The following is a 19924-nucleotide window of genomic DNA, read 5'->3' on the forward strand; positions in this document are numbered from 1 at the left end:
GCCAAGTTGTGTCACGTGACACCGTGTTGCACCACAACTTGACACCCAATGTCGCTAGATCTAATAACATTATTGGCACCGTCACATCACATAGCACCGTGATGCCATGTGACCTGGCGTAACCCTATGCATGTCACATGGCCACATTACCATGTGATTCACGGTGGTGTCCTGCTAGATTAGACAAGCATTAATTAGCCCGCTAAATTTAGTTGCTGACTCCGCTTCCGTGTTGCTTTCATCGGCACAGTATGGGTGCGGCTACGGTGACGGCCACACAAATCTCAACTTTGCTTCCGTTAAGATGCATTCTGCAATGGCAAACCGGCTCACCTGGTGAAAGTGGAAGATGATGTCGGCGTTCTTGTCCTTCCCAGGAACAGTGTTGGTCCATAGTTTCTTCATGAAGAACACTTGGTACGTGAACTGGGGGATAGACCCTGCAATGGCGGAGGCACGACCAAGACGCGTTTCAGTGCCGGTACTCAGCACCCCTGTGTCGATTTGCCTAGTTCCTGAACCAAACTGCCGTATATTGCCGCATGTTAAAAGGTACCGTATTTACCGGCGTGTCAGCCCGCCACCGCACACCCGCAAGCCGAGCTCAAAAAAAGGTGAGATGAGGAAAAAAAAAAAAAAAATCCCCACATATTACCTGCTGGTCTGCAAAGCCTTATCTTCAGAGCAGCGACTACAAAAAGAAAACACCGATGTAGTTCTGCCGCAATCTTGGTCAATCGCTACAGCCGTGGTAGCTGCCGGCAGGTTTGGAACGACGGGGCATCTCTCGTGGCCTTCAGTGTGGGATAGCTACTCTACCTCGTGCTCTGCTGTCGGACCTTTGATCGTGTATGCAACAAACGAAGCACTACTGAAGGCAGCAACCTCAGGCCGGAGAGAAACATCCGAAAAAGATGCCCTGTTGTTCCTAACACGTCACCACCACCACTAGCAGCTGCGCTTCGGGGTTTTGAAGAGATGTCCCTTTATTTTGTTTTTGGGCATTCCTCACACTGGACAACATACTGAAATCAGTTGAGCTGCCGTACATAGACTTTTAACATCAAAATTTCTGCAATAGGAGCATTGCCTCCGCTCGTGCGGAACACCGTTCCTTAGAAAGATTACCGTCATACGACACAGTGGTACGCGAGTTGTACGCAAGTAAATACGGTAAGTTGATGCCTCAACCTTGGAAAACAGTTAAAAGCTTGTGTGTGATTCCACCTTCAGTCTGACTCATTTCTAAGCCAAAGCAGTTAATGAGCCTGCGGCAATATACGGAAGCCTATACCCCGTTTCATCTTACGATGGACGCAGCAGATGCTACGAGCTATCCGAGCCAATCCAATAGCGTGTGTGTTTTGTGACCCTGGGGACGGGTGCAGCAATGCATGGGGCGCAGTTATCTAATATCTTGACTTCACTGGATTGGCTGAGATTGCTGATAACGTCCACTGCGGCCTACCATAGCTTGAAACGGAGTATAACCCGCTAGTCTCTCAGAAACGGGACCACTCACCATCTCTCGTCGGTCTTGCCTTGCGTATCCAGTCAGTAAGGTGTCGAACAAAGTCGAAGAAGAAGTCGCCCTCAGGCACGCTGATCACTATTGGAGCCAGAGGTAAACACAAACATATAAACATTGCTCCGCAGTGTTGTGCATCAGTAGGATATGCAGGATGAAAACGCACCTTTGTCGGCAATCTTGACGAAGAGACTGAACCCTTCGGCAGTCCTCAGGTTCAGCCGCTGGCTGATATTCAGGCAGAAGTCCTTCGCTCTTGTTCCAGAGTCAACTTCAAATGCCTTTGGAAAACGAGAGAAGACAGAGGATGGTAGATTGCCCTCACAACCTGGCACACTAAAAACTACTGTTCCTGTTCAACAAATATATTATCTCGACTATAATCAGCGAGGACGAAATCTGGCACTCAACAAAATGAGTGGAAAATGAATCACTTTTGCTTCCACGATCTGGAGACAAGATATCCAGCTTGGCATCAAACTGGTTTAGTTTGTTTGCAGTTGCCTGAAATCTTAATAATATGAAAACTAATCTCCAGTTCAGCAATTAACGAGCACCAATAGGACAATATCAAAGACACCGTCGAAGACACCGTCCCATGCCTTCCATATTTTCATTTCAATGAAACAATGCCAGACAAAATCAATTTGCTCGCTGAGAAGTCGAGCGATCTGAAAATTCAAAGAAAAACGTTGAGTGGACGAGCCCACTTTCGAGAGATTCTTGTGGCACGTCGGGAGTCCCCGAACACTCACCTCATCCGTGTCATCTGGGAAGTAGACCTTGTGGAAGATCTGTGTCGTCTTGTGCTGAATAGCCTCCACTTCCACCAGGTGTGGCGGGTACTTCCTCTGACCGGTCCTGGGTTGACAGGAGAACAGCATCAACATCCAACCTTCCAGCAAGATGTAATAGTGTCGCAAAAGTGTATTGTTTCCCACACCATTGGCTGAATGCTGAACAAAGCATGGCTGTCACCTGAGCGTCTTCTGCAGCCGCTGAAGGGAGTCCAAAGAGATGGGGTGAGCTCTGGTGCGGAGGAACTGCATCAGCTCCTTCAGCAGCGATTGGCTCGGCGCAAACAGCCCCGTGGCCAGCCACATGAGCTCCCAGCCTCGTTCCTCGCTCAACCTGCGGCATGGGATAAGGATTGTGCTCCGCAGATGCCACTCTCAAGATGTGTTCGCACCGCACTAAACCATGCATTATACCTGTTCTTGTTGTCGGTCAGCTGTTTCATCACTTGGCAGTAGATTTCGTCTCTCAGGATCTCCTGTAATAGCAGGGAGAGGGGATGAAACGTCAGAGCTGACACAGATTCCTGAGTTCACATCAATGACCAAACATGCACAGTATGCACAACAAGTGAATCCATTACTAGTAATTGGTCAAATTTCCAACCAGATCGCTTTCAAACTTATTCTCGCCCAGGGGAAAGGGGGCTTGAAATAGACTACCTAGCAGAAAGCAAGGATATACAAGATGAGTTTTGATTCTACAAACTAAAACCACAACTATGGAAGCAAAAAAATAAATAAAACAAAACAGGTTTGTAGGAAGCAAGTTAAGCGCCGTTCACACATATGCAACCGAGTAAGACCGAGAGAGACCAGACCGGTTTTTAAGCCTCTTGCGACGTCTTGGGACCGGATGCGCTGCAGCGGAGCTGGTCCTAAGACGTTGCAAAAGGCTTAAAAAACGTTCTGGTCTCTCTCGGTCTTACTCGGTTGCATATGTGTGAACAGCGCTTTACATTAGGCTTGGGATAATTAAAACTCTGATATTTCATACTTCTGGTTAATTCAAACAAATTTCAAAAACTTGGTTGTCCCACTATGTTTTTAATGTATTTATAGGTTGCTTTATTCGAAAGGCTTTTTTGTTTAATTTATATGCTTTGTGTTCCCTTGGCCCTGTCTAGTGCGCTTTTTATCGAGCACCGGTGCACAGCGGAGAAGCAACACCCGCGGAGCTCGCTTTCGTGGTTGTTGCTTCTCCGAAGTGCACCGGTGGTCGGTGAGAAGTGCGCTCAATGGGGCTAATAGCCCACAATAGACAACTTTTCTGCTGGATGAATAAACTTAATTTTGTTTAAATGTGTTATGTGCTTTCTAAACAGTCTACGATGGACATATTTTTGAGGGATGACCAAAGTTATTCCATACATTTTACCAATGCTTCATGTGTAGCCTACCTGCTTATGTTAGTAGGCCTGTGTAGAGGAAATCATTTAATAACTGCTTTGTATATGTAGCCATCCATATAACAAATCATGATTTTATCTTGCATCATATTTAGATAAACTTCCAATAATTCAAACAAAAATTTGTGGCCTTCTGAAGTTTGAACTGATGAGAGTCTACTGTATGTTAATAATTCTGTGCCTGAAACATTTATCAAGTTGCATTTTGTGTTATCAAAATTTCTTGATGTGCATTACAGATATATTGTGGCTATGATTGCATTTACATGAATCCTTGTACAGTATAATCTTAGCAAATTGCACATGACCAGTCCTTTTCCTTTTTACAGAATCCTGACAGTCCCCACTTGGTTCAATTAGTTACGGTCATACTCGCATAACTGCAGCAATCGTTACTGTGAATTCTCGACCGCCGGTACATAATTTACGTGTTCCCGATGCCACTGATACCATACAAGGCCAAAACTCAGTATATGTGACTCACTTAGACCATCAAATGGAGCAGTATTTTCAGGTGCTATACTTAAACAAAGAGACAGAAGCACTGAAACATCTGCTCACATGTTTGAGTGGTCCTTCGAAGAGCTGATCGGTCAGCTCATTGCTGGATCTTGTCCTCCTGGATGGGAGGTCTCCCATGTACTTGAGGATAGGTGCCATGCTGTCAAGGGCATACACTCAGAGCCAGCAGTGAAAGAACTATGGCACTCACAGGGCTCTTGCGAGAGTTTTATGCAGCAATTCTATGGTGAAATTTCTGTACGATCCGTTAGAAGAAAGTCGCTAACCAAATCTTGCCTAATCATGGCAACAGGTATATGTCACAAGTTGTTTCTTTGACTCTATGCCACCCATACTTGCTTTCAGCGACAGACGTCAGCATAATCTAATGTTCACTCAGGTCTTGCACATATGCTAGGTAGGTACCTTGCACGCTGCTGCAGTTGAAATAATTTCTAGATTCATTGTTTTTATTCCGCATTAGTCCGACATCCAAGATACTACTTATGTACTTATGTGGCAGGCAATTAGCTCTTAACATGACACTGCACCCTACCCCTTCGGTTGCTGTGCGTACCGGGTGCATGTAATGTCCCTATTTATTGTGACAGCCATAAAACTACATTCCGTTCCGTCTTTGATGGACCACAGAGGACCTTACGGGTTATTGAAGCTAATTAAATGCAACGTGAGCATCACATGATCTTCGAGAGGGGCCAGCAACACGCGGGGTGCATAATCGCGCAATATTCACAGCGTTGAATTGGCCGAGATGGCTCGTAGCATCTCCTGCAGTCCATCGTAAGGTGAAACGGGAGTATAGTCAATATGGACAAAGACTAAACAAGCCATTAAGCCACACACACGAGGCAACAAATTTGGTTTGCACGCGGACATTCTCGGAGCTTTCCTAAAGGCTGCAACGAGTCTAAAGGATATCGTTGAAGGCAAAGCAGGCCTCCTGGCTGAGTTCTTCCTTGTTGAGCAGCTTCTTGAGCAACGGCTGCTTCAGGGGTTCCCTGGAGTGGCGCCAGAGCTGCTCTCCGTCCCGCCGGCGAGCAGACGACAGCGTCAACGTTCGCTGCAGGCTCTTCTTGGGCAGGGGCCTGAAAGAAGCACAACCTGGAACTAAGAACAATCAAACGGGCGATACGCTTCATGAGCTTGATGACAGTTGGCACACCTGTCGCAGAACACTCTGCTCACATACACTCCTCAAACAGTGCACAACGGTGCACAGCATCAAAGAGGTTTGACTAGAGAGAGGGGCAAAACTTCTGAATGGCACAGTGTAGCCAATGCAAGATGTCAACAACGACCACTGCGTACCGGCATGCTGAAAACGTCAGTAACGACGTTTTCAGCATGCAGCAGCTAACAGAAAACGAGCCCTTAGACTCGCATTTTGGCTGTGTCTGTGGACGAGCATGTGCAGTTGCTCGGGTGCCCCACCTGAAAAAGTCCATCGAGTACTCCTCGAGGGTGTGGGGGTGCTCCCTCGACTCCACCCCGTTGGTTGGCGTCTGCTGAAAGAGCTTCTTGCCGTTCTCGGCACTATCTTGAGAGAACAGGGCCAGGATGTTTGTGGCAGGCTTCGACAGGGCCGGCAGCACATACACATACTCCGAGGCAAAGTCGCCCTTCTCTCCCGTGCGCTCGTTGCGCCCTGGAAAATGGTGCAACAAAGGCAAATAGTAAAGTTTGAGGAACTTCAAAGACACCGAGAAGAAACTAAAAACGTGGAAACACAGAAAAGGGTAAAACACCCAAGGATATTGAGATGTTTTGGGTGCCTTGTGTGCCTTTTCTTTTTCATTTCAATGTTGAACTAGCACTCAGTTGAGGCTCTCTCTGCAAGCTCGAGCAAGAACCTACCACTGTCTCTAAAACATAAAAGCAGAAAGAAAGTACAAACTTTCTTTACGAGCAAGAGCCTACCACTGTCCCTAAAACATAAAAAAAGAAAGAAAGTACAATAATTTGGTGTAGGTGAGAATGTTTACAATGTTATGCTATGTATGGGCATTATTTTGAACAGTATGTTGTTGTTCTCAACATACCAGTGCACCAGTTGTTGTTGAGCACCACTTCGCCGCACATGTTGTCCTCTAGCAGAATCAGGTCTCCCTGGTCGAAGCTCAAGTAGTTCGCTACATCACCTAGACAAAAACACAAAAAAAGCAGGTCTTAATAAGATAGGAAGAGTCAACTGGATGATTCGCAAGAGCTTGTCACAGGCATTACTGCCCATGTGGCATTAAGACAGTCCAGCACACTGACTGCTTAAATGTTGTCCTTATGAAACTGATATTGGTAGTATAAATACACACATTTCGGATCCAACTAATACTCTGTGTGGTAGCATAACACTAAAAAAAAAAATCACAACATTTCCACCTGCTGAATGATGTTGATTGGGGCGAAGCTCTGGTCGTGCTGATGATACTGATTTTATTGTTCATAGGTAGTGCTGATGGTGCCGATTTTTTTTTTTTATTGCTCATAGGTAGTGCTGAGTTCCAGGTTGCATTTGGTAACCCCAGCTCTTGAGTTACTACCACATCTCAGAGCCCCCTACTCATCCCGCAGTCGTGGCCGAGTGGTTAAGGTGATGGACTAGAAATCCATTGGGGTCTCCCCGCACAGGTTCGAATCCTGTCGACTGCGCAAACATTTTTTCTTTTTAGGGGCGAAGCTCCTTAGAGTCTAGCTTTGTCCGTCCAGCGTCCGTGCTCACATCGATCTTGCTGGTGCTCGTGCTCGTACTCGTGAGCTCACGTGCTCGTGTAGAAAAAAAAAAAAAAAATTATGAAAAAAAAAAAAAAATGTTTGCGCAGTTGACAGGTTTTGAAATTGTGCGGGGAGACCCCGATGTATTTCTAGTCCATCGCCTTAACCGTTCGACCACGACTGCGGGACAAGTAGGGGGCTCTGAGATGTGGTAGTACCTCAAGGGCTGGGGATGTCCTGGATGAAACGTCGCACGTAGCCGCTCAACGCCTATACAGGAAAGGGCGCTGCGGTCAAATGCGTATATAATCGCGTAAAACTTTGCATGCATTGGCTCAACGTTTATAGACAAGAGGGCGCTGCGGTCAAATACTCAAATGCGTATATAACCACGTTCCATACCACACATTCTCTTTCTGACATAGATAAAAACGAACGAAAGGCTCGGCATGCTGCGGCTCAGCGTCTACGCAGACAAGCACCACCAGAGCTTTGCCCCAATCAACATCATTCACCACGTGGAGATGCGGTAAATTTTTTTTTAAGAAGACAGGTGGGATGGCAATCGATGTGAGCACGGACGCCGGACGGACAAGGCTAGACCCTAACGAGCTTTGCCCCTAAAGCCTCAACACCAACAGTTCTCGTAACTCTTTTTTTTTTTTTTTTTTTTGTCAAAACAATTGGAGATTGAAGCTTGCTCCCACAGAAACTTGTAAACATTAGAGACAATTTTGTTTCCTACAAGTTAACTCATTATCTTCTTGTTCTTCCGCTATACTGCCCTTTAGGTAGCATGAGTAATAGACGTATAAATAAACAAACAATTCTAAGAAAACCAAGAAAGCATTTCTCTAACAAAGCCACACTTCAGCAACCTTTTGCGAGGTTCACTAAAAGCTACTACGCTCATTCCCCAAAAACTCAAGCTTGTGGAGGCGTGCAGAGTCGTTTAATATCACAACGTGTGCCCAGAAAACATTTAGTGGACAGACCAGTTACCTTTGTACTCTTGGAGGGCGATGACAAACTTGGACCGCTTTTTCAGGCCATCCAGGAAGAAGTCAACCAGGTCTCGCACGTCGTCGGAGTTGGGGGACTGGAAGGCAAACTCCTCTCCCCGAACTGTGCTTAGTGTGAAGCTTTGCAGGAACGGACGATTTCCTCTGAAAATAGAAAAGAGGCGAGCAGAGATGAGGAACAACAGCTGACTTGAATGCGAATCAAACGGAGCGTGCACAAATCGATTTGAGCACAAGCGACGTTTCGACAACGATCCCAAAGAGTTGCGAGAGTTATTAGCATGTTCCCGCATACGTGAGGTGAATAGATCGCCGGTGATGCGCCAAAAAACCTCCTTCGATTGGATTGTTTTCCTGCAACCATAGCCTCGATTACTGACAATGCTGCTACCGAAATTGCAATCGCCACTTGTAATTCATGATCCACAAAGTTTTCCATTTTTTCCTTTTCAATCGAAGTATACTCCGTCAGATAGGTTGAGTATAACGAAATTTTAGCCTAGAAGTATCATACCTAGCACCTCACCATAAGCCTGTAAGTCTCTGCCTCTTTCGCGAGCTATGTATTTCAACTTCCTTACCCGTGTGGCTAACATATTTTATTTCTGCGGTACAATTCAGATCAGTTCGATCATGCTCATAAGACAAGATTTCCCTCTTACAAAACTGTCAATGCTTTCTTTCAGTCATTTTTGCCACACACGTCTGAACTTCGCTATCCCGTGCAGACTATTGCGTGCTGGAAGCCAGACATTCGAAATACACATCCTGCTGTTCTCACTCTGTCAGTGACTGTCATTCAACCAAGCATTCAATGATGCTTAGTAAATGCTTTCAACGAGAAACACACAGCCAACTTTTCGCCAAGACACCCGGTACGTTTGCTTCCAGTGCCTTTGGGCCACCGAGGCAGCGGTTGTAAACGAAACGAAAACCAAGCTGCGCCGGGCTCTCACTTGTGGCTGGCCACGGAGGTGATCTCGGGGAAGGAGAGCTCAAGGAGCACCTGCTCCTGCTCGTCCACCACGTAGACACCCGTCCAGTTGATGGCAATGATGACGTCGTTCTTGGGCAGCAGGGGCCCCGAGCAGCGCAGGGCCTCGTAGAAGCGGGAGAACAGCAGCGGCCACTTGAGCTTGGCGTACTCCACCACGTCCTCCTTGACGCGGGCGGGGGGCACACGCTCCCGGAAGTAGTAGCTCTGGGCACGGGAGAGGACGGAGAGCAGTCCGATCGTAGAGGAACGTGCGCGGCGTACAGGAGGAAGGAACGGGCAGGGAACACGGGAAACGGAATCCTCGTGGCCCAGTACAATTCAAAGTTGCGTGCCCTTTCGAAATGCGAGAGCCCCTCAGCAAGGGCGCAAGACGGGGCCCCTCGGTGAGGTCACTGTTTTGACATAATCCAGGTCGGCCACCTGGGTGCCGTCTCACGTCACTGCAACTAACGTGTGAACTGGCAACAAGCGAAAAGATTCCCAATTTCTTGTCCTGTCCTGCAAATAAACTGCAGTGATGGACGAGACGCTGCACACACCGTTGCACGTTCTGCTGCGCACGGGCTACGTTTGTGCATTTTCCCGCTAAATTTAGACAAAAAAATGTTCCTTCCTAAATACGGCGAGAAATATCTTCGCTAAACTTAGCGAGAACTTTCTCCGCTAACTTAGCGGACTGCTGTCGTGACCCTTTTCGCAACCCCAGCCCACTGCTTGCCCTCTCACGGACGAACGAAGAACCGGGGGAGTGGGGACAGCGGCGGCGCAGAGCACGCGGAGACGGTGGTAGAGATTGTCGGCTTTGGCTAGACTTGGTGCCTTGGTGTTGCTATTACCTTATGGTTCTGGTTGGCATGTTCGTGCGTGAAGGAACTTTAACAATAAAAGTGAGCGCGTTGAAATAGGAATTCTCGTGTTCCACCCCGCAGCAGCATTGCACGAAGGGATTGGGAAGTCCAATTTCATTAGGGACTTTTCGTATATCGCATACGCCACGGATTTCCGGTCTTGTGGTCGCCAGCTCAATCTGTGCTCATTGTGATGGCAAAAGCTCCCGCTAGTAGTGTAGAGCTCTAGCGTATGGTCTACTAAAAAAAAAACTATTCTTTGCCCTAAGTTGGAGAGCTGGTCGTGCAACAGTATGTCGAGCAGTAGACATCGGGAATGGGTTCGCGTTTCAAGGCCGTTAGAAGGAACACAGTCATTTGCTCCAACCACTTTCAAAACACAGAATATGCATACATTCTTTCAAGTAATTACTAAGGCAAATAAAGAACTGCTCGAAGCATTTTAAGTGTGCCTGTGTTAGCCAGCCGTTCGTGACGAGTGTTTAGAACAGGCAGTTTCGGCAAAGCGGGTCGCAGCTTTGCAAATAACACGGTACACAAATGTAGTATACGGTATATTAAAACAGTATTTTTTTAAAGCAATAAATAAAACCTATAAACACACGAATTATGTTAATAGGCAGTTTTAGCATAGCGTTACTGCCGGTACCATCAGCACGGCAGCGCTCCCGTCGCGCGCTGAACATTATGCTTCAAAGGAGCAGCACACGCTTCCGGTTGCAATGCTGCACTGTACGATAGCCTGCAGTCACGCTATCCTAGAACTTCCCATCAATAACCATAGCACAGTTTGATCACATGTTGCAATACACTAAAACTGCTGATAGTGAGCAGCGAGTTGTGAGCCTGTGACACAAAGACATCAATACTGCAAATGCAGCTCTTCTGCAGCTTGACGGTGACCGTGCGCGGCTCATTTTTTAGAGCACTAATGGCCAGGCAAAGTGTAAAATATCTTCATCACCCTCAAAAATATTCTGCCACAAACAGTGACGTGGCTGGTGACCAAAAAGCGCTTGCCCTCCACAAAGCTTTGCAAGTTGAGGTTTCTGCAACTTTTAAGTATCAACATGCTCGCCTTTTTAACGCACATCGACATCTCCGTCACCTGTAATATGCTCCTGCCCTGACCACTTTGCATTTGTACACAAATAAATTATTTTTAGCGCCCTCACCAGCGTCAGCGAGCAGGTGGACAGGAAATCCTGGAAAATCTATCCCCGTCTCTTCCGTCATCTTGGAACTACCGCTCCATCATCTATAAGGCATTGGAGTTGCGAATAGGTGGTATTCACTGGTGGCCATGGTTGAGTCCGTTGTTGCTCGGGGCGAACTTACAACGAGCTTCCTCAATGCTTGCGCAAGGCGTGTTGCGTGCAACTGAGACTGTAGTTCTTCTCGGAAGATAAGCGGGGGCTCGTTCCAAGCCCGTGCTGCGAACCCCATGCTTTATTACGGCGTCCAGTGAATACCACCTCTGGGCCATACCAGAAAGGGGCTGCAGCTGGCTAATGCCACTTTCAGCATTTGTGCGTATGGCGCATGCATTGCTCAATTTCTTGAAGCAACGAATGTGCACATGCTGGGCTGTAAATTTGTAAACAGTGGAAACAAACCTCGCCGTAAAAACGAGAAATGCCCACCTTGTTGGAAGCCTGCACCACAAGGCTGGCCCAGCGTTCCAGGGCCTTGTCACTGGCCTGCAGGCAGTTGTCTGGAATGTAGGTGGGAAGGAGGGCAAGGAGGGTGTCCATGTTCAGCTCTGCCCCGTGGTCCACATAGTACTGCTGGGCGGCAATCATGGCCAGGTCCTCTTCCTGCAACAAGCAAAGATAGAAGACGAGACTTTAAATAAAAAAGGGCTCGCTGGTGGCATGCCAGAACGCCCGTCGTTCTTGGCAGCTTACAACGGTTTTCTCCACGAATTTCGCCACGCTCGGCATCAACTTTTACGTGCCACGTCGTCTGGGTTAGCGTAGCTTCCAAACCAGATGAACCAAACCTGATGTTTGTGTTTAGGCGGTGTAGGTTCGGTCTGCTTTTGAGGCGTGGCGACACCTGTTTACGCTGTAGGGAAGAGATTTTGCCAGTGCAGTGCCAATGCTAGCTCGGGGTCTTTGACATGCATCACGCAGTAGTGACACATGACTGCACGCCATTACAATGCTCGTCCAGGTCAAAGCAAGGGGGGGGGGGGGGGGGTTTGAATCCAGGATCCCTTCTGTGGTGCTAGCTTTTCCACAATGTGCTCCGAGCTGTGGTGCGTTAACACACTTGGCCACCGATCCCCCCAGTGCTCCAATGCTGTCAAAGCTACTTGCAAGAGTAGATGGCTTCACGAGATCGCATGCGAATGAGGCACAAGACGAAGCGATGCATGCTCTCACAGCAGTGCGGGGTTGTAGTACTGCGAAAACTACACTAGCCTCGACAATTAACATAGAGCAAAACAGTTTGACGCCGAGTATTGGTACAAATAAGAAACTTAGCGCTTTAAAAGTATATACAGCTCCTTTCTGACAGAGTGCCTTCATTGCCCTTAAATCGCAATGTTACCTAGTACAAATATCCAGTTTGGAAACGGAGTCCAAATAAGGCATGCCATGCCTACAGGGCACACACACAACTGACCTTTTTCCAGTAAGCCTCCGAGCAAGTGTACCATCTCTCCACTAACCCTTGCTTCCCGCTGTTGCCATTTGCAGTGGGCACTGCCCCGCACGACCGACATTGTCAGCACCTACCTTCGCATGTATTTAGTCTTTTTCTGCAATTCTTTCTTGAGCATGGTAGTATGGAGGATAAAAAACAAGGAAAACCAATACAACGGCACAATGCCAATATGTTCCGACGAGTAGATGGACACTGGGCTGCTCTTAGTTTGTGGGTCGCACACAGCCTCCTTCCCCCCCCCTCCCCTCCCTCTCCCCTCCCCTTCCTTCCTCCCTCCCTCCCTCTCTTTCCCTCTCTCTCTCCTTCCCCCCCCCCCACACACACACACAGCACTTGTTACTCGAAAAAGGTAATTTGCGCAAACCAAACGGGAATTTTTGCGGTCGCACACACCGAGTTCCGGATGAGACAAGGAACATGCGAGCAGCAGTGTCACCTTATCGCACTTGTACTCGCCGAACTTGATGCCACGCACGACCTGCTGGAAGATGAGGTTGCTGGCCTCCGGGTCCTGGGTGGGGTCGTGCCAGGGGGCGAAGATCTCCTTGCGGAAGAAGAGCCGCCAGGGGGCGTTGCGCTCCTGGGCCCCCTGCTCCTTGGTGTACTGCTCGCACTGTGAGATGGCGTCCATCACATGCTCCCCGCCGCTGCCCAGCGACGACACCTGAATGCGTGAGACGAATTGCAATGGGGAGGGAGGTCAGGTGACTAAGACTACGCACAAAGGTGTTCTCAAATTGATTCTCGAATCAAGCTCCTACGAACCCAAGGGGGTTTCCCCAAGAACCCTCGGATAATCTACAAGCTCCTGAATTTTCTTGACATCCCTGCACTTAAAGTATCCGAGCTAACTTGGAGTTAGTTGTCAGTGGAGCAAACAAATGCTGCCTCTGCTTTAATCAGTTGAGACCGGTTAATTGTTATGACTCGCAACGACAGGCATGTTGGAAAACTTTTAACTCGTGAAGCAGCAATGATTTGTCCTCAACTATACTCCGTTTCAGGCTTACTGTGGAATGTAGCAGACATTACGAGCCGTCCCAGTCAATCCAGCACCATCGACGTATCACCCAACTACGCTACTTATGCATCATTGCACCCCTCCCAAGGCTCACACGAACACGACACTCGGACAGCACTAAATTTGCTCCGACATCGCACAGGGCCCACTGCGGTCCGTCGTACGGTGAAATGAAGTACGGTCGTTTACAGTGTGGGACACTTCTCAAAAATGCGACGAGCACATCATATACTTTCTCTTGCAAGTGAGAGGCACGGATAAAACAAGCTCACCTTGTCGAAGAGGGCAATGTAGAGCGAGAACCCGAACTGGTCCCTGAGGCCGATTTTTCCCGACAGCTGGGCGCAGAGCTCCCTCGCCGTGGTGGCAGAGTCTGCCAGGAGGGTCTTGGTGTTGCCATCCATGAAGGTGATGGGCAGCATCAGGGGCTTTTTGGACTTGGTTGCCTGCAGCTCGAGCCACGAAGGGGGCTGCCCTCGCGTGCCGTTCATGAACGTCCGTCGCAGGCGCTCCTCGCAGTACGGCGCGTAGCCCGGAGGCCCCTCCCTGATCAGGTTCAGCAGGTACTTCACAAACTGCGTGAAACCAACGAAAATACACTGTAAAAAACACTGTCCACTTCTCTATGCTGTAAAGAACTTAAATTACATTTTGCGAGCTATGGGTTTTGCGGATACAGAACTTCATGATTGGGAATGGTATGCCATGCATTCATACTATGGGGTGTGATAAATTTTCCACAATATCTTTCAAATTATGAAATTGGCAAAAATGAAATATTCGCAAATATTAAGTTGTTTACGGAAACTGCATTTGCGTAGTAAAAATCTGAACGTCGTAAAGGTACTAACCAGTATGTTATACTTATAGTAATAAAACTAAAATGGCAGTGGCCATAGAATAGAACCTTTCAATACTAATGAACGACACAATAAAGATTAATACAGTAGTGAAGAAAAAAAAGAAAAGGCTGAACTATGCATGCAATATGCATGCAATTGTAAATGGGCATTTGAGATACCTCAAAGGCCCATAGTGAAGCTTTTTCCTGAAACACTGACCTCATTAGTGAGAGGTCCTACTATACAAGGGTTGCAGTTTACAAGCATCGCACATATCATCTATGGTACTAATGTACATTTATGAGCTGCGTTTATTGGCACAAAAATGCCAATAAACGCAGTTCATAAATGTCCCTCCAGATATTATCAACAACCAGGGCTGTTCTATCAATATCCAAACTATCCTTTGTGCTTTGAATAAATTTCATTATTATATCGTTTTAACATCCAAGGGTAGAGCTGAACACTGCCATGTTCTCTTTGAGCTAAAAGGGTTGCCGCTGCCTCGTCTGTTCACCTTGTCCGAGGGTGCAAAGCATCCCACACAGAGTGACAGGAGGATCCATCCCCTCGCATGTGAGTTTTTCTCTGGGTTGTTTGTGAGCTGCTTGCAGATCTGGCAGTAGATTTCATCCCTGGAATGGTACAGAATGCATGGCACTGTTAGCGCGAAGAAGAGATCGGCAGTTTCTCATGTTTTTTTTTTTTCTTATAATTGGAAGACTGTTATCAAAACTACTAGCGGGGTGTTTAGTGTTTGTTCAGGGAACCAATCTAAGCAGTCAGATATGGTACTCCTCCCAGTCTGACTAAAATGTGATAAAATGATGTTGCGTTCGCACCTAACTGTGCCACACAGTGTGCATAAAGTCCACTCAAGTTTGGCAAAAAAAAAAAAAAAAAAAGCTTTTGTAAAAGGGTATTGAGCTATTTTAGTGCAGTATAAAGCCAAGTCTCATCCACATCTATATCCTGTCCGGCAGAATTCTCAAAAGCCATTAGCTGGAGGTGATGGGTAATTCTGGGTGATGATTGTGCTGTGTGTTTGCTCACACAATGGGAGCACCTTATCGGCTAATGCCGATAACATTTGAAGCGTCGGCAAAGTATACATCCATGGACATACATATCAAGCTCGTCTACAGCACTGCAAGAGGAAAACCAAGAAGAAAATGATGAAATGCAGTAACAGTATATGTTGTTCTGATCCACAACAAGGGCCATTAGACAATACAAATATAAGCTTGGTGCTTTTTTTTAAACAAAATAGCGTTAAGGAGCTTGCGTCGCAGAAAAACCGGCGTCGGTGGAGTGACACGAAAATCCTGATTGGTTGGTAGGGTCATGACGTCACAGCCACATGACCTCGCCTGGGAATTTCAAACAACCCACAACGCTCATGTGAAACATGATGTCACGCGTGGAATGAAAGTGATGAAAACATGACATGTAATGCGAATTAAAGGTCGCCATATGTATCACATAATTTCACTTTATAAAATAATTCATTTGCCTTAAAGAAAAATTTGAAGAATCGTAGGCGGGATTCGAACCCGGGACCCTTCGGTTGCGAGCCAGACACGCTATTGACTAGGCCCCACAAGGCATGAGCGCACAGCAAATAAGAAGGCAATGCGAACGGGGCCCGATAACGCTATCGCGTTCCACTCTTAAAGGTGAAGCTCACAAGTCTTCCAAGTTTTTCCTCATGGGCAATCGACGAATGGTATTCATTAATAGATGAGATTGCACCCGAGCACCTAACAGATTGCCAAAAAAATACAGGGGACGCCAGATGGCCCATAAAGACCTCAGAAAGGGTCACATCGTTCACCGAACTTCCAAATCTTTTAAGCCACTCCTGCCTCCAAATAGAATGCTCTTCCAGCTTAAGCGCTATATCAGAAGGTCTGATCCATTCACTGACACATATGCCACACACACCATAATATGTGCACGAGCATTATTTTTTACAAGGGGCTCCTCGGCTGCATTCGAGAGAGTTTAGCGTTCCTCGGAATACAAAAAAGAGTGACGCGAAAGAGGGCAGTCCCTCACCTGAGCTCGTCCCTCAGGATGCCGTGGCCGATGATGAAGTGCAGCTTCTCCAGGTTGGAGGTGGGCCGGCTCTCGAGCCAGTGGCCGTAGTTGTCCGCCGCCAGCTCCTCCTCCTGCAGGTGTCGCCGCACGTCCTCTGTGATCTTGTTCTTGCGCTTGAGCGTCAGTGACACCAGCTTGTTGCGGATGCTGCGGGACTTCTGCTTCGTGTACGAGTCCTGCGTGTGGTGGAACGTCCAAGTCGGTCAACGGGGTGGCCGGCGAGTTTTGAGCTCGCAAGGCTACTATGTTTGCTTGAAACGCGTCCTAGACTGGTACTTTCAGCGTCCTAGAAGCCAATCTGCCAACTATTTTCTATTTTTATTTCTTATTTTCATGCAATTTCTTAATATCTTATTTTTCTTTTATTACAGTAGAACCTCGCTGATAAGTTTTTCAGGGGACCGCAGAAAACAAAAGTATTACCCGAGAAAATGTAAAACTGGTAACGCACTTAGGGGGCTCTACATGATATAGAAAGCAGCTCTTATACAATGGTTTGTTTTATGCGTACTTACAGAACAGTTGAGGACTCGGATGTGTTCACAAAGGTGCGTAATATTCGCCTGCCGCTTCGAATTAATGTTAAGCAGTAAAAGCCATTTCTTTAGGAGCCGCAGTTCTCTCTCACCCTCTGCGCAGTCGTGAACATTTACGTAGTGGCACAAGGTGTCCAATGCAACGATCGCGTCCGCAAATGTGGGCACAGCGTAATCCTTCGTTTCTTGCTCAACATCTTTGTCACTCTCTTCGTTGTCGGCAGTAATGAGGTCGGCCACGATATCTTATGTCAGATCTCTTCCGGCTGAGATTGAGATCCACCGTCTGAAGTATATCGAACTTCTCTTTAAAGGAGAGTGCCTTCCTTTTTCGAGATGCCATGACCGTCGTGAATGGATGCAAAGTACTCCGAAACATCACGGTTCATGCAATTGAGTGGAGCAGAAACGAGAAGCGCAGCTTGCATGCGGGTGCACCTCGTGTCAGAGAAAGAGAGAGCAAGAGAGAATGAGCGTTTGTTGCTGTTTGCCGCCTCGCCAGCCTCGCTCCCCGTCCGAGCACACCCGGGCGAGATGGGAAGCTGTGGCAGAGCTCAGCAAAGCCCAGTGAGGAGACAAAAAGTCAAATTTGGGGGTTTCACGTGCCAAACCAACGACAGGCATCTGGCACGCCCCAGCGGAGGACTGAGGATTAATTTAGACCACCTGGGGATCTTTTGACGTGCAACCGAAAGCTCGGTTACACGGCGCCTTCTCCGCAATAAGCCTCAGTCAGATTGCGGGCACCTCGGCCGGGATTCGAACCCGTCACATGGGGATCCGTAGGCCAGCGCTCTCGCCTCGGAGCCACCGAGGCGGCTCCCAGTGAGGAGAGAGAGAGACGGAAAAGAAGGGGAAAGAAGCAAAGGGAAGACGGGCGTCTGCGTGCCCACGCGTGCCGTGCAACCCGCATTGCATGGTTCGGCTTTACTCCGCTAGCTTCGCTTCGAAGCTAGCATGGCAGCCTGGCGCCGCGATGCCAACACTTTTGGACATAACAACCGGGAAAGCAAATGTAACAGGCAGGAAACTGATACGCGTATCTCTATGGAAGTAAGACGGGACCGGCGTTTTTTAACGTAACAACCGAAAAAACTTATCAACCGAGAATGTATCAACGAGGTTCTACTGTATTTCATTTTTGCTTCATTTTAATTTTTTTTTGTCAATTTATTTATGTTTTTTGTTTTGATTAGTTTTACGTCCACCCAACAACCTGCCGCTCTTACCGGCACGTTTGCATTCAAAATGAAAATCATTTATCCCCCGAGACCAGATGTGCCAATAGCTTGGAGGCTACGATATCCGACTCCCACCGCACAGACCCGAATTCAAGCCCCCCCGGGATTCAAACTTTATATATTCACTTCACATAAAATCTTAACGTCTGCCATGCTCCCAGCACGTCACTCATTCACGATGCTCGCAATGACGGTCGTTACGACGCTCGTTCACGACGATTTTCTCATAGGAAACACCCCATAAAACACATTCTGCGTTAAAATTAATTACATTTCGGTAGACCGTCACACCGTCAGTCGCTGTGATCCTGGCAGTGATTTGCGGAACAGTTCGAGAAATGCTGCCCCAAGGTATAGTAAATTTGGAAAGTTAACGTGCCGAACCATCAGACATGCTCCAGTGAAGGGTTAGCGAAGGACTGAGGGTCAATTTAGAATTTCGAGATGCAACTGAAACCTCAGTAATGGTGCACCATGTCCGTAATAAGCCTTCGTCAAATTGATATTTCGCAGTATATATGCTGCAAACACATTACACAGTGCCAAGCTATGAATGCGAGTAAAGACAAAACATCCAACCTAACGGCTTTGAGAACAGGGAACAAGCAACGTATAGAGAAGGACTACACTGGTGAACCAATCATGTTCAAAGTTAAACTTACAGTGTCCACCCCCATCATCTGGGCCTCACGGAAGTCCTTGGTCCTGATGAAGTTCCGGCCAAGGGTGGCAGTCACTTTGCTCATCACTGACGAGTTGTCCTGGGGGACGAAACAACAAAAACCTCACTTCACTCAGAAAACTTTAAAATCAGCAACTTGCACATTGAAAGGCACTGATTCGACGGAGGTTTAATCTTCGATGCTTGACTATTTATGTCCCTCAGTCTTCCTGAAATAACTTCCAGGCTCACGTCAAGTATTTGGGATTCAAACAATGCCAGATAATGTAAGAGGCAGTGAAGGGAAAATAATGGCATCATTCAAGTTTTATACTGATATTACCCGTCTTAGGTAGCGATAAAAAAAATGCCTATTCCTTAGGGACACTTCAGCCAAAAACACACCTAACGTAATATGCCGAGAGATGGCCGCCTAAAATCAAAAGCAAATTGGGTGAAAATAAAGAGTGGGCTAACTTTCCGTGTGCGATCAAAAGAAAGTTGAAAAAATGCTAGTTTTAGATTCTGTGACCTGCGAAATTTGTGATCGCAGGGAGGGGTGATGAACCAAAGACGACAGTCATTCCTAATCAGCAATATTTGCACCTCCCGTTGTGGCTAAGTAATAGCATTTCTGCCGAGGTCACCACTGGCCAGAGCTTACAATTACTATAAATGGGCTACCGTATTTACTCGCACAATGAACGCACTCGCGTAATGAACGCACCCCCCAAGTCGGCTCTCAAAATTTCGACTTTTTTTTTTCACTCGCGTAATAAACGCACCCCCAACTCGGATGTCAAAATTTTGACCCCCTCCCCCAACGCGCGCAAAATGAACGCACTTTTCTATCCTGGTGCAGCGAGGTCACGAATACATGGGCAGCGTGGGCGAACAAAACGCCTTGTAAAAGGCCTTAAAAAATTCGCAAAGATCCAACGGAAGCAAGAAAAAAAAAACATGGAGAGGAGCTTTTTTATTTTTGCACAGCGCAGTCTGGACTTTCGGTTCGCGCGCCGCC

At 47.3% G+C, this 19924-nt stretch overlaps 1 protein-coding gene and 1 non-coding gene across 2 annotated transcripts in view; one reads left to right on the forward strand and one right to left on the reverse strand.

The window, feature by feature from the left end:
• The window catches only part of LOC8043409 (myosin-VIIa), a 129596-nt gene that overhangs the window by 7333 nt on the left and 102339 nt on the right, over positions 1 to 19924 (reverse strand). The window contains exons 24-41 of the mRNA XM_029967799.3: positions 18905 to 19003; positions 16424 to 16641; positions 14883 to 15000; positions 13796 to 14098; positions 12939 to 13166; positions 11473 to 11646; positions 8941 to 9185; positions 7965 to 8128; positions 6293 to 6391; positions 5685 to 5898; positions 5172 to 5338; positions 4293 to 4384; positions 2740 to 2801; positions 2507 to 2659; positions 2284 to 2389; positions 1695 to 1809; positions 1523 to 1609; positions 334 to 440 (exon numbers count right to left, since the gene is read on the reverse strand). Coding sequence (XP_029823659.2) covers positions 334 to 440; positions 1523 to 1609; positions 1695 to 1809; positions 2284 to 2389; positions 2507 to 2659; positions 2740 to 2801; positions 4293 to 4384; positions 5172 to 5338; positions 5685 to 5898; positions 6293 to 6391; positions 7965 to 8128; positions 8941 to 9185; positions 11473 to 11646; positions 12939 to 13166; positions 13796 to 14098; positions 14883 to 15000; positions 16424 to 16641; positions 18905 to 19003 — 2751 coding nt within the window. The remainder of the gene's footprint in view (positions 1 to 333; positions 441 to 1522; positions 1610 to 1694; positions 1810 to 2283; positions 2390 to 2506; positions 2660 to 2739; positions 2802 to 4292; positions 4385 to 5171; positions 5339 to 5684; positions 5899 to 6292; positions 6392 to 7964; positions 8129 to 8940; positions 9186 to 11472; positions 11647 to 12938; positions 13167 to 13795; positions 14099 to 14882; positions 15001 to 16423; positions 16642 to 18904; positions 19004 to 19924) is intronic.
• Trnas-aga lies at positions 6818 to 6899 on the forward strand. The gene has a single exon. It is a non-coding gene; the product is annotated as a tRNA-Ser (tRNA).

The sequence above is a fragment of the Ixodes scapularis genome, unplaced genomic scaffold (assembly GCF_016920785.2).
Source record: "Ixodes scapularis isolate PalLabHiFi unplaced genomic scaffold, ASM1692078v2 PGA_scaffold5__190_contigs__length_132052651, whole genome shotgun sequence".
In the NCBI taxonomy this organism is placed as follows: domain Eukaryota; kingdom Metazoa; phylum Arthropoda; class Arachnida; order Ixodida; family Ixodidae; genus Ixodes; species Ixodes scapularis.